This window comes from Tupaia chinensis, unplaced genomic scaffold (assembly GCF_000334495.1).
Source record: "Tupaia chinensis unplaced genomic scaffold, TupChi_1.0 Scaffold000477_1, whole genome shotgun sequence".
Lineage (NCBI taxonomy): Eukaryota > Metazoa > Chordata > Mammalia > Scandentia > Tupaiidae > Tupaia > Tupaia belangeri.
In genome coordinates this window covers 4,088,824-4,102,377 of record NW_006159986.1, presented here as the reverse complement: position 1 = coordinate 4,102,377, position 13,554 = coordinate 4,088,824, and the positions used below count along the sequence as shown (strand labels likewise).

General features: G+C 42.3%; 1 protein-coding gene across 1 annotated transcript in view; it reads left to right on the top strand.

The window, feature by feature from the left end:
- Positions 1-1,802: 1,802 nt before the first annotated feature.
- RETREG3 (reticulophagy regulator family member 3) overlaps positions 1,803-13,554 on the top strand; it is a gene marked incomplete at its 5' end in the record, with an annotated part of 30,667 nt that continues 18,915 nt past the window's right edge. The window contains 1 exon segment of the mRNA XM_014590695.2: positions 1,803-1,923. Coding sequence (XP_014446181.1) covers positions 1,803-1,923 — 121 coding nt within the window.

Sequence of the window (13,554 nt, the reverse complement as noted above, 5' to 3'; positions counted from 1 at the left end):
AATTTTCTCCGCTCCAATTAGAACTAAGTTCTGGCGATGGCACTTCCTCATTCGTTTGGCTTCAGTCGTGCTCATCGCGCGTGCGCAGCTTCGGATTGCGCTCAGCGACTCTGTTCAAGGGACGTCTTTAACGCGACGACTTTTCCCTCTGGGTGGATGCGTGCTTGAGCTTCTGCGCAGGCGCGTTGCGGTGGGAAGCGGCCTGCCCAGCCGAGGCGCGCATCTGCGCAGTTTGTGTTATTGTGACTGTCGGGCCGTGGCCCCGGATGTTGTGGCTGCCGAGGAGCGCCCTGTGGTGCCTGGGGCTGAACGCGGCTTTCTGGTGAGAGAACCGAACCCTCGGAACGCCTCCGAGGCGTAGATTTCGTCAGGTTTCTTGGGGCTCTATCTCTCGCCTGCCCTGTTTTCTTCGCTGCAATGACTCCTTGTACCTAATTCAGCCTCCCCTCCTTCCACTCCATCCCGCCTCCAGGCTTTGGCACCCCGGTTCTTCCTGGGGCCTCCACCCGCTTCTGGGAACGTCTTGAGCAGCTCGCAGTGAGGGAGAGCAGTGTCTCTTTAAGGCCATTACCTCTCTTCTCTTGTCTGCTCAAGTGTGGTTTGAAAACTTTCCAGAGATTTTAGTGTTTATTGTTGGAACAGAGGTGTGAGGCCTTGAAGAGGTGTGATAAGAAAACAAGCTTGATCGATTCGTATGAATTGGCATGTTAGATACCTTCTCTGTCAGTAAGGAAGTGTGTGAAGTCTGATCTGCAGTGTGAGCTGCACATAAAAGAAAATTATAAGCTTTTAAAGAACAGTTATGAAGTCGTGATAGTGAGATTTCACCTGTTTCAAAGCCACTTAGGATTGCAGCTCCTCCCTGTCGCAAGGAATTAGAGAAGCATCCTTAGTTATGGTTTATAGGCAAAGAAATTGAGGATGTCTAATAGTGTGTGTGTGTTTTCCTGAGCTGGAAAAGTAGCACTATAAATATGCTTTTAAGTATCCGTATGTGTCATGCTCTGTGAAAATGGAAATGGAACTGCTCCACTCAGTTGTCATCACCTAAAGTGGACTTTGGTCTTCATAGATCTACCAAGCATAGTTTAGATTTATTCATAACTAGGGAAGTGTTAACCATCAAATTCCAAGGGAATTGACACATGGGGGGCTTCTACAGCTGAATGAAATAAGACTTTTGGATAAAATTTAAACAAAGTTTGTGGGGGTTTTTTCCCCTAAAAATAGCTTACTTAAAGTTCCTTTTATTTTATTTTAGGTTTGTGCCATAGGGTGTGTGCAAATGCCAGAGAGATACAGAGATTAAGAGAGAGAGAGAGGAAAATGAGAAGTCACCTCCCCACAATCCCTTCTCTATTCTCCCCTTGGGTTTCTGAGTTCACATACGCATATGCCCAATGTGATTATTATTTTTTTTTCTTTTTTGGAAAGATTTTTGCTATAGGGCGTATGTGCTTGCCAGAAAGAGAGAGACAGAGACAGAAAGCAAGAAATAACCCCCAGGGGGGATGGCTATGCAGTAATCCCTTCTCCCCCATTCTCCTCTTGGGATCTTGGGAATGCATGCACACGCGCCTGGCGTGAGTTTAAGCCACCGGGTTCAGGATTCGAACCGTGGTTGACTACATGGGAGTCCAGCAACATAGCCATTACACCAAGTGCTGGTCCCACCCAGTGTGATTTTTAAGTCACTGGGTTTGGGAATCTAACAGCAGTTGACCATGTTGGAGTCCAGCATGTAACCAGTACACCATCTGCTGGCCTCTATATATTCTATTTTTTAGGTTTTTGCTATAGAGGGGCCCTGGTGGAGGTGCTGGGGCCTTACGAGCCTCTGCTGAGCCGGGTCCAGGCAGCCCTGGTGTGGGAGCGGCCAGCCAGGAGCGCCCTGTGGTGCCTGGGGCTGAACGCGGCTTTCTGGTGAGAGAACCGAACCCTCGGAACGCCTCCGAGGCGTAGATTTCGTCAGGTTTCTTGGGGCTCTATCTCTCGCCTGCCCTGTTTTCTTCGCTGCAATGACTCCTTGTACCTAATTCAGCCTCCCCTCCTTCCACTCCATCCCGCCTCCAGGCTTTGGCACCCCGGTTCTTCCTGGGGCCTCCACCCGCTTCTGGGAACGTCTTGAGCAGCTCGCAGTGAGGGAGAGCAGTGTCTCTTTAAGGCCATTACCTCTCTTCTCTTGTCTGCTCAAGTGTGGTTTGAAAACTTTCCAGAGATTTTAGTGTTTATTGTTGGAACAGAGGTGTGAGGCCTTGAAGAGGTGTGATAAGAAAACAAGCTTGATCGATTCGTATGAATTGGCATGTTAGATACCTTCTCTGTCAGTAAGGAAGTGTGTGAAGTCTGATCTGCAGTGTGAGCTGCACATAAAAGAAAATTATAAGCTTTTAAAGAACAGTTATGAAGTCGTGATAGTGAGATTTCACCTGTTTCAAAGCCACTTAGGATTGCAGCTCCTCCCTGTCGCAAGGAATTAGAGAAGCATCCTTAGTTATGGTTTATAGGCAAAGAAATTGAGGATGTCTAATAGTGTGTGTGTGTTTTCCTGAGCTGGAAAAGTAGCACTATAAATATGCTTTTAAGTATCCGTATGTGTCATGCTCTGTGAAAATGGAAATGGAACTGCTCCACTCAGTTGTCATCACCTAAAGTGGACTTTGGTCTTCATAGATCTACCAAGCATAGTTTAGATTTATTCATAACTAGGGAAGTGTTAACCATCAAATTCCAAGGGAATTGACACATGGGGGGCTTCTACAGCTGAATGAAATAAGACTTTTGGATAAAATTTAAACAAAGTTTGTGGGGGTTTTTTCCCCTAAAAATAGCTTACTTAAAGTTCCTTTTATTTTATTTTAGGTTTGTGCCATAGGGTGTGTGCAAATGCCAGAGAGATACAGAGATTAAGAGAGAGAGAGAGGAAAATGAGAAGTCACCTCCCCACAATCCCTTCTCTATTCTCCCCTTGGGTTTCTGAGTTCACATACGCATATGCCCAATGTGATTATTATTTTTTTTTCTTTTTTGGAAAGATTTTTGCTATAGGGCGTATGTGCTTGCCAGAAAGAGAGAGACAGAGACAGAAAGCAAGAAATAACCCCCAGGGGGGATGGCTATGCAGTAATCCCTTCTCCCCCATTCTCCTCTTGGGATCTTGGGAATGCATGCACACGCGCCTGGCGTGAGTTTAAGCCACCGGGTTCAGGATTCGAACCGTGGTTGACTACATGGGAGTCCAGCAACATAGCCATTACACCAAGTGCTGGTCCCACCCAGTGTGATTTTTAAGTCACTGGGTTTGGGAATCTAACAGCAGTTGACCATGTTGGAGTCCAGCATGTAACCAGTACACCATCTGCTGGCCTCTATATATTCTATTTTTTAGGTTTTTGCTATAGAGTTCATCCACTCGTGGAGACAGTGAGATGGAAAGTGAGAAATCACCTCCCAGGAGGATGGCCATGCCATAGTTCCTTCTCCATTCTTCTCATGGGATCTTTCTTGAACACATGTGCCCATGCACCTGGTGTGAGTGTTGAGCCCTCCAGGTCCGGGACTTGAACTGTGGTCGACTGTGTGGGAGTTCAGCAATGTAACCATTATGCCATCTGGTGGTCCCTTGTTTGAGAGATTTTTCAGTGAGCTGTATTAGAACCAGTAAATCCAAGTTCGTTGACTAAAGACACAGGTTCAGCTATTAAGTTACTCCTCTCTCTCAGTGTGAAGGAGGCCCAGGTTAGGTGTCACAGCTTTCTCTGGCATTCCTTGCTTCCAGTGTCTGTAATAAACATAAGCTTTTCCTACCACATTCTTCACTTATTTTTCATCTCCCTTACCCCTAGATACCTGCCAACTTCCCTCCTATTACTGTCAGAAACCCTATAAGCAGCCTCATTGAGGAGTGTTTATCCAGTCAGAATTTCATTCCCCCCAGAATACCCCGAGGAAGAAGGTTGTTCCTTATTAAGCCAGTTCGTGCCAGAGTATGACTGGAGGATGGGGCAGGGGAAGCAATACCTTTGAACTGGGGCATGTGTGAATTTTAAGCCAAGCTTCATTCGTGCACATGAATTGGTAGCATGTATTAATATGTTATTTTCAAGGAGAGGACGTTTCAGGTGCCTTTGCCTGGTAGTACTGAAGCGAGGTACGGAGTTGGGGGCTGCACTGTAAGGAGCTACTCTGACTGGCATCTTTCAGTATTATGTTAGCTTTAATTTGCTGGCCCCCAACAGTGTTTACTTAGGTTTGCTAATACACTGTTTAGAATTTCCCTCAGGACCCCTTTTGTACTCTGGGTCTGTAAAAGCATTGTGGTGATTGGTCTTTATCTCTGGCATTTCCTGGTGGCTTGCCTACTGGGTGTCTAGAACACAGTTATGTTTGTTACATTCCCATCACATTCTAGGAAGGTGGGAGAGGGAGATAGCAAAATGAGGGTGTGATCCTTGAGGCCGAAATAACAGTTGAGTGTGTGCCATTTATGGCGAGGACTTGTGAAAGGTACAGATAGTGTTAAGGTCCCAGAGATGGGTAGTGTGGCATTGGGGTTCACAGAATTAGTGGGGAAATGACCTTCTTTGGAAGACAGTTGAGATTTAAAATGAAATTTAGCCTTGATGTTCCAGTAATCCTGAGTATGAGCGCTGCCGTTTCACTTAGTAATGTCCAAGAGCGACTATTTGCTCTCAGACATTTGAAATGTTGAGGACAGGGACGAGAGGATCATTAGTTCAGATCAGAAAAATCAAATCTGAAATATTTTTCTTTCATTATTTCTTTTGAATAATGACACACCATTAACTGAAAGGTTTTTGTGCATTTCGAGAAGTACTAAAAAATCATCAAAATTCAGGTAGGTAGCTCTTAGCTTTCTGGGTGTTGCATTGTCAGTCACAGTTTTTCTGTACCTGTGAATATGTCCCTCTTAACATCTGAAAAGAAAATAAAAGAGCTCGATGTCGATACCTTGTCACTGTAGTATTTCAAGGCCTTCACTCTTTTTTTCTTTTTCAGGTTCCAGAGAAACTATGGTGGCCATATCAGAGATCTTCCAGTTTAGATTACTTCTGGTCACCGATTTGTTATCATCTCTAGGATAACAGAAATGTCAGGCCTTCCCTTCTAATAGCTTGTATTTTTATTAGCCTCAGCCCCGCCAGTAAATGAGTGATTTGAGGAAAGAATATGAGAGAGTCAGGAATGTATCCTGAAAGGCTCAGAAAAGAACAGGTTTGAGTAACTTTTTGGTTTGACTCACTGTAGGAGATGGGGGAGGTTAAGTGGGCCCTAGAAATGGATGTGAACTCCAACCTCCCTCTCCCTCACTCCACAAAGGACATGGTTCAAGAAGGGCTACATGCCTGCTAAACTCCTTTCCAGTTTGAACATTTTGTGGTTCTTTTTTTTTTTTTTGGAGAGGTTTTTGTTATAGGACGTGTGCACTCGCCAGAGAGACAGAGAATAGACAGAGAGAAATCACACCCCAGGGGGGATGGCCACGCTGCAATCCCTTCTCCTCCATTCTCCTCTTGGGATCTTGGGCATGCACGCACATGCGCCTGGTGTGAGTTTAAGCCACCGGGTCCGGGACTCGAACTGAGGTCTACTACATGGGAGTTCAGCGACATAGCCACTACGCTAACTGCTGGTCCCAACATTTTGTGGTTCTAGGTGGTCTTTTTTTACTGTTGTTGCTTTAAGAATTATTTAATTTTATCATTATTATTATTTAAATTTGCCATAGGGCACTTATGCTCACCATAGAGAGAGACAAAGAGATAGAAAGTGAGAAAGCAAGCCACCAGGTCCAGGACTTGAACCACTGTCAGCCATGTGGGAATCCAGTGCCTTAATCACCATGCCACCTACTGGCCCCGCTAGGTGGTCTTTGAACTAGGGATACTGATTTAGAGCAATCCACAAACTGATTGCTATTGAAATCTCTATTGGGATCTACTTTTATAGTCACTAGTTTGAGTTAACCATATCATATATATTCCTGGGTTTATTACTGTAGAATCTGTTGTTTTCACAAATGAAAAAAAAGTGTATTCTCTTCCCCTCAAAACACTCTAAGTTAAAAAATTACTTGAGAAGTATTTAAGAGTATAGCACAATTTAAAAGATTAGAATTTGAATAAGAAAAAAAAAAAAAGTAGTGGGACCAGCAGATGGCCTTTGTTTATTTAGTTGGACTTCCACATGGCCGACCATGGTTTGAGTCTTGGACCTGGTGACTTGAAACTAACATGGGGCATGTGTGCATGCGTTCCCAAGATCCTGGGAGGAGAATGGAGGAGAAGGGATTGCTGTGTGGCCATCCCCCTGGGGGATGATTTCTCACTTTCCCTTTCAGTGTCTATCTCTCTCCAGCAAGTGCACATGCCCTAAGGTAAAAAATCTCTTTTAAAATAAAAAAGAAGAAGAAAGAAAATAGTAAGGAGCAAGAAGTAGAAGGGAGGGTCTGTTCTAAGTACAGACATTTGTTCTGTAAAAACAAAATTTACACATCAAATTTCAGATGAAATCTATAGAGCAAAAATGGTTTTGATGATATTCTTTGGAGGGTTCTTATTTTGTTATCCAACAAGACTTCTGAGGATGCCTGGTTTACTTTGCCTCTCTTTGTCTTTAGTTTTTATCTGTCCTAATTTGAAGGTTGAATACATTCTCTCCCATTGATCATGAGCAGCTAACTGGTTTCATTTCTGATTTTTTTAAAAGAATTATTTAATTTCCTTCCTTCTTTCGTTTCTTTCTTTCTCTTTCTTGTTCTTTTTCTCTTTCTCTGTTTTTCTCTTAAATTTAACCAGAGAGGGACAGAGTGAGGGAGAGTGAGTGAGAAAGAGAGTTAGAGAGAAAGAAAAACTGCCAGGTCAGGACTTGAACTTTAGTTGGCCATGTGGTAATCCAGTGTCCTTAACCACCATGCCACCACACCAGCCACCTGTTGGCCCCATTTCATGTTCATTTTTTTCATTTTAGGGAGGATCTTGCTATGTCTTGATTCTTTTGCCTCACTCAGCCTCCCAGCTGGCACTAGCAGGCATTTGCCAATGTGCCTTACTCTTTAAGACAAGATCTTACTTTGTTGCTCAGGCCAGCCAGGAGCTCAACTTGGAATCTTCCTGCTGTAGCCTTCTGGGTTGCTGGGGTTGCAGGTGCACATGCCACCCTTCTGGGCCTTTCAGTTGGATCTAGAATTAAACCCAGGTTTCCCATGTGGTTTATGGGAGTAAAGCATCTTGGCTTATGCCATTGAAGCTGGGCCCTCATTTCTGCTTTTGTGCAGGTAACAACTGTCATTCCATGATATAGGTTAGGTTAATTTCTTTTCTTTTTTTTTAGTTTACCAGTGGCTAGACTAGCTCATTAGTCACACAATCACAAGTGTTGTGCAATAGTAGCCTTTCTGTCCCTGTAGGATGGGACGCTTGGTTCTGAAGTGCCACCAAGATAAGCTTTATTATATCAAAGAAACCTAGAAATAATATCTCCTCTGATTGAAAATAGATGTGTATGCATTATTTATGATTATAAAATCTCTTCACTTACTTGTGTTAATAATGAGGATCCATGGAATAGTCAACCACAAAAAGATTGTTTGGAGCATGGAATTTCTCATAATCTTTTTGGACACCAGATTATTTCAAGGAATATTTAGACTGATAATTTAATTGGATTTTAGCTGCTGACAAAGCAGTGGAACAGTTTACACAGAGAAAAATAAATAACAAGAATGAAAATAGTTTCACCTTACTAGTAGTAAATGGCAGTGAGTTATTAATTTCTGCCTATTAAGTTTGTAAAAATAGGGGCCGGCAGGTGGCATAGTGGGTGGGGGCACTGGATTCCTACAGGCCAACCAATGTACGAGTCCCAGACCTGGTGGCTTGCTTTCTCCCTTTCCCTTTCTCTCTCTGTCTCTCTCTGGTCAAATTAAAAATAATAATAACAAATGGAATTAAATAAATAATTATTTTTAAAAATATATATTTAATTCTTAGGAAAATATGACAAAGTAGTGATATGGTTGACAGGAAATCAGTTGAATAATCTTTCTTGAAAATAGTTTGGCAACATATATTGAGATATTTAAGAAATTAATATCTTTTGCAGGGCTGCAAGAAGTGGAGAGTGAGTGCTTGCTAATGGGTATGGAATTTTGTGGAGAGTGATGAAAATGGTATAAAATTAGGTGTTGGTGGGCTAGCCCATGGCCTAGTGGTTAAGGAAACTAGATCCCACATGACTGACTGACTACATGGTTTAAGTCCTGGACCCAGCAGCTTGGAAAATGGGCACATGTACCCCAAATCCATGTACAAATAGAGAAGGGATTACAGCTTGACCACACTCTATTGAGGGGATGTTTTTTCTCCTCTCTCTCTGTCTCTCTTGAGTGAGTGCATGTAACCTCTGGTAATAAATAAATAAATAAAATTAGGTAATGGAGGGACCAGCAGATGGTGTAACGTTGATGTTGCTCGACTCCCCTGTAGTCTAATGTGGTTCAAGTCTCAGACCTGGTATAAACTCACACTGGGTGCGTATGCATGTGTTCCCAAAATCCCAAAAAGGGGAAAAGGGGTTGTGGTGTGACCATCCCCTCTGGGGGTGATTTCTCACCATGCCACCTGCCGACCTGCTCCCCCTTTTTAGTTTTTTTTTTTTTTTTTTTTTTTTTTTTTGAGGTTTTGGCTCAAGCATTCGCCAGAAAGACAGAGAAAGACAGAGAGAAAGCAAGAAATTACCCCCCAGTGGGGATGGCCACTCCACAATCCCTTCTCCGTTCTCCTCTCGGGATCTTGGGCATGCACGCACACACACCAGGCTTGAGTTTAAGCCACTGGGTCCGGGACTTGAACTATGGTCAACTACATGGGAATCCAGCAATATAGCCATTACACCAACTGTAAAACTTAGCCATTACACCATCTTCTGTAAAACTCTTTACTCGCTTACGTTTATCTGCAGGATAAAACCCTAATACCTTTTTTTATAAAAAGCTCTTCATAATCTGACTCTTGCCTCTCTTTGTACTGATTCCCTTTGTTCTTTGTTTCCAGTTCTATCAAGCTACTTGTAATTCCTTAAGTATCTTCTGCTAGCTCCCTGTCCTCCCTATCTGAATACTCTCTCCTTTCCCCCTACATCCTTTTGCCCCATTTTCTTACCACTTATCTTTCAAATCCTAGCTTAGGTGTCTTTCTGCATGTTGTTATTACCTCGCCATGTTATATTATGTTATGAACACATACAAATATACTTGAGGGTAAGGTTCACGTCTTACTCTTCTGTGCTGGACTGCTTACCACAAGGCCTCGGCATATACTGTGTTCTCAGTAAACATTTTTTGAATTGAGTTGAAGCATAGTTTGCAAGAGTGGAATGTGGATGCTTTAACAGGCTGCTCAGATAGTCCAGGTTGTGGAGAAACAGTTTTTATTTATTTTTTTATTTTAAATAGTTTTTCATGAAAATGAGCACATAATGCTTCAAAAAAATCTAGCCACAGTAGACATACTTAATGCAGAAAATAACACTTGTCAACTCTGATACTGTAAGCTGGTTTGCAGCATACTCTTTTCCTATACATATTAACATCAAACATTTTGGATATTATACATAATTTGTTTCTTTCACTTAGCAAAGTTGGCATTTTTCTATTAGAATCTCAGTCTTTTTTATTTTAAAATGATTATTTGCTTAATTTTATTTATTCACTTATTTGTTTTAATTTGACCAGAGAGAAAGAAAGAGGGAAAGTGAGAAGGTAAGCCACCAGGTCCAGGACTTGAACTGTGGACGGCCATGTGGCCTTAACCACCACACCACCTGCTGGCCCCAGAAACTCAGTCTTTTTAACTGCCACAGAATATTGAATTTTACAGATGTATCCGTTACTCATTTATTAACATTTGAAAGCAGTTTTAAAAATACTACAAATAATTTGTGGGTCTATCTCTTTGTTCCTGATTAACTTCCAAAAATGGAAGTTCTGGATCCAAACCCAGAATATTTGGAACTTGACTTGATAATAGTAACTTATACTCTTAAAAGGTAATACTAATTTACAAGGCATAAAATATTAATTCTTAGGGCCCACAGGTTGTGTGGTGGTTAAGGGTGCTGGACTCCCACATGGCCAGCCACGGTTCGAGTCCTGGACCTGGTGGCTTGTGGTCTCACTTTCCATCTCTCTCCCCATCTCTGGTCAAATTAAAATAAATAAATAAATACAATGAACTTAAATGAAAAATTCTTTTTTAAAAATGCTAATTCTGGGCCCATCTCTGGTCGTAATGGCTATGTTGCTGGATTCCCATGTAGTCGACCGCGGTTCAAGTCCCGGACCCGGTGGCTTAAACTCACACCAGGCGCGTGTGCATGCTTGTGTGCCCAAGATCCCGAGAGGAGAATGGAGAAGAAGGAATTGCGGCATGGCCATCCCCCCTGGAGGGTGATTTCTCGCTTTCTGTCTCTCTGTCTCTCTCTGTCTTTCTGGCGAGTGCACTTGCCCTGTAGCAAAAACCTCTCCAAAAAAAAAAAAGCTAATTCTTTCCATACCTGATAGTTTAATTCTTGCCAATGTGATAATTAAAACACATTTTAATTTTAACTTTTTAATTTTGTGAAGATTGGTTTCAAACTTTCTAATTTTGGTTTCTGACAATATCTTTCTTCAAGTCATTACTTCTTTTTTTTAATAATTATTTTATTTTTTATTTATTCATTCATTGATTTTTTTTAATTTGACCAGAGAGAGACAGAGGGTGAGAGTGAGAGAGAGAGAGGAAGTGAGAAAGCAAGCCACCAGGTCCAGGACTCGAACCCCGGTCAGCCATGTGGGAGTGTCCAGCGCCTTAACTACCATGCTACCCGCTGGTCCCTACTTTTTTAATTTTAAAGTTTAGCTTTTGTGCTTGTTAATAGATTATACTCTTGTTTGAAAAGAGCAGCCTATTCTTCTATATCATTGGAATCTTACTGAAAATCAGAAACAGAAATTTCAAAGGTCTCAGATCTTTTCTTCTTCTTTTTTTTTCTTTTTCTTTTTTTGGAGAGGTTTTTGCTATAGGGTGCATGTGCTCACCAAAGACATCACCCCCCAAGGGAGATGGCCATGCTACAATCCCTTCTTCTCCATTCTCTTGGGATCTTGGACATGCACGCACACAGGCGCCCAATGTGAGTTTAAACCACTGAATCTGGGATTCAAACCACTGTCAACTACATGGGAGTCCAGCGATGTAGCCATTATGCCATCCGCTGGTCCGGACCTAATTTCAGTCTATGCAGTATTGTAATTTTTAGACTTATAAAACTGAGGCCTGGGGACTAGCAGATGACATAGTAGTTAAGTTGCTGGACTCCCATGTAGTCAACCACATTTTGAGTCCTGGACCTGTTGGCTTCACCTTCACACTGGGCATGTATGCATGTGTGTCCAAAATCCTGAGAGGAGAATGGAGGAGAAGGGGCTGCGGTGTGGCCATCCCCCCACAGTGGTGATTTTTTGTTTTTTGTCTTTCTTTCTCTCTCTGTCTCTCTAGTGAGTACATGTGCTCCTATAGCAAAAATCTCTCTCTCTCTCTATAAAACAAAACAAAACAAAAACAAAACAAAAAACAAAAAAAAAACCCTGAGGCCTGGAAGTGATCTGAGCATACAAGTAACCAAAACTAGGATAAAAACAAAATCCTCTGGAAGTCCAGACCCCATGACGTTAAAAAGAAAGGTAGCAAGCCCAGAAACAATTGATAAATTTTAGGTAGAAGAACAGAAAATATATAACTGAAAACCAATATTATAGTTTTTTGTTTGTTTGTTTGTTTGTTTTTTTTAATGTAGCTACTGGGGAGATGTCTCTCTAAGGATTTGAAAGGAAAAACCCAAGTTTGTAGCCACAGCTTTTTTTTTGGAGAGGTTTTTGCTATAGGGTGTGTGCGCTTGCCAGACAGAGACAGACAGAGAGACAGAAAGTGAGAAATCACCCCCCAGGGTGGATAGTCACGCCGCAATCCCTTCTACTCCATTCTCCTCTCAGGATCTTGGGCACGCACATACACACATGCGTGAGTTTAAGCCACTGGGTCCGGGACTCGAACTGCAGTCGACTGCGTGGGAGTCCAGTGACATAGCCATTATGCTAACTGCTGGTTCCCCAAAATTATAGTTTCATAACTACTTATATTAGCTTCCAAATAAAAAATAAAAGTGTTCTGCTATGCCTGTTATAAACTGCAGAAACTTCTAGTTGTTTAAAGCCTGAAATTTTTTTTTTTTTTGAGAGGTTTTTGCTATAGGGCGCATGCGCTCGCCAGAAAGACAGAGAGAAACAGAGAGACAGAAAGTGAGAAATCACCACCTGGTGGGATGGCCCCCCCACAGTCCCTTCTCCTCCATTCTCCTCTTGGAATCTTGGACAGATACGCACATGTGCCTGGTGTGGTTTAAGCCACCGGGTCCGGGACTCGAACCACGGTCAACTACATGGGAGTCCATTGACATAGCTATTACACTAACTGCTGGTCCCTAAAGCCTAAAATTTTTATAAGTACATGTACAAATAATGACCATTTTTAGAAAAAGTTACACTTATCCCTGGACATGATATTTATACTTTTTTTTTTTTCAAAATAAATTCAAGGAAGGATTGGTCTTTGAGCTCCCAAGCTCGTCTGCCTACAGTAGGTCTTTCACCCCTGGTAGGTACCCACTGCCATCTTCTACATTTTTGTAAGATTTAGTGAGCAGAACTTTACTTAGAAATGTTATATAGACAGAATGTTCACAGTTCCTACTTTGATCTAATTTTCTTTTAAAATCTGAGTTCTAGCTTTTCTGTTTTTCTGCTCCTGAACTAATTAATCTAGCTTCTGTCTCTTTGGGCCCCTGGTGTCATGTCAACTCACGCTACCTGGGGACTGTGGGCTGTCTTGCATATATGCTACCCTAAGCAGGAGCTGTGGACTCAGCTTTGGGGTGGAAGCACTGAGATATCTATGGCAAAAAGTTATGAGTTATGGCACAAGTGGTATCTGATATAGTTTATTTAACACTAATGGGGAAGAGCTGGCAGGGTCCTGGAGGTTAAGGGCCTTGGACTAACACATGACTGACTGTGGTTCGTGTCCTGAACCTGGTGGCTTGCTTTCTCATTTTCTGTCTCTCTCTTTCTCGCTCTCTCACTCTTGCTCTGTCCCTCAAATTTAAGTAAATAAATAAAGTTAAATAAAATAATTTAAAAAAACTCCACATTAATGTAGAATAAAAACATACTGCTTAGAAGTTATTATCCACAGATCTGAAATCAACAGAAGCCTTTTTTCTTGTTTAAAATTTATTTAACTCTGGGACCAGCAGTTGGCATAATGGCTGTGTTGTTGAACTCCCATGTAGTCGACCACAGTTCGAGTCCCAGACCTGGTGGCTTAAACTCACGCCCGGCGCATGTGCATGTGTGCCCAAGATCCTGAGAGGAGAATGGAGAAGGGATGGGGGCATGGCCATCCCCCCCCGGGGGGGGGGGATTTCTCGCTTTCC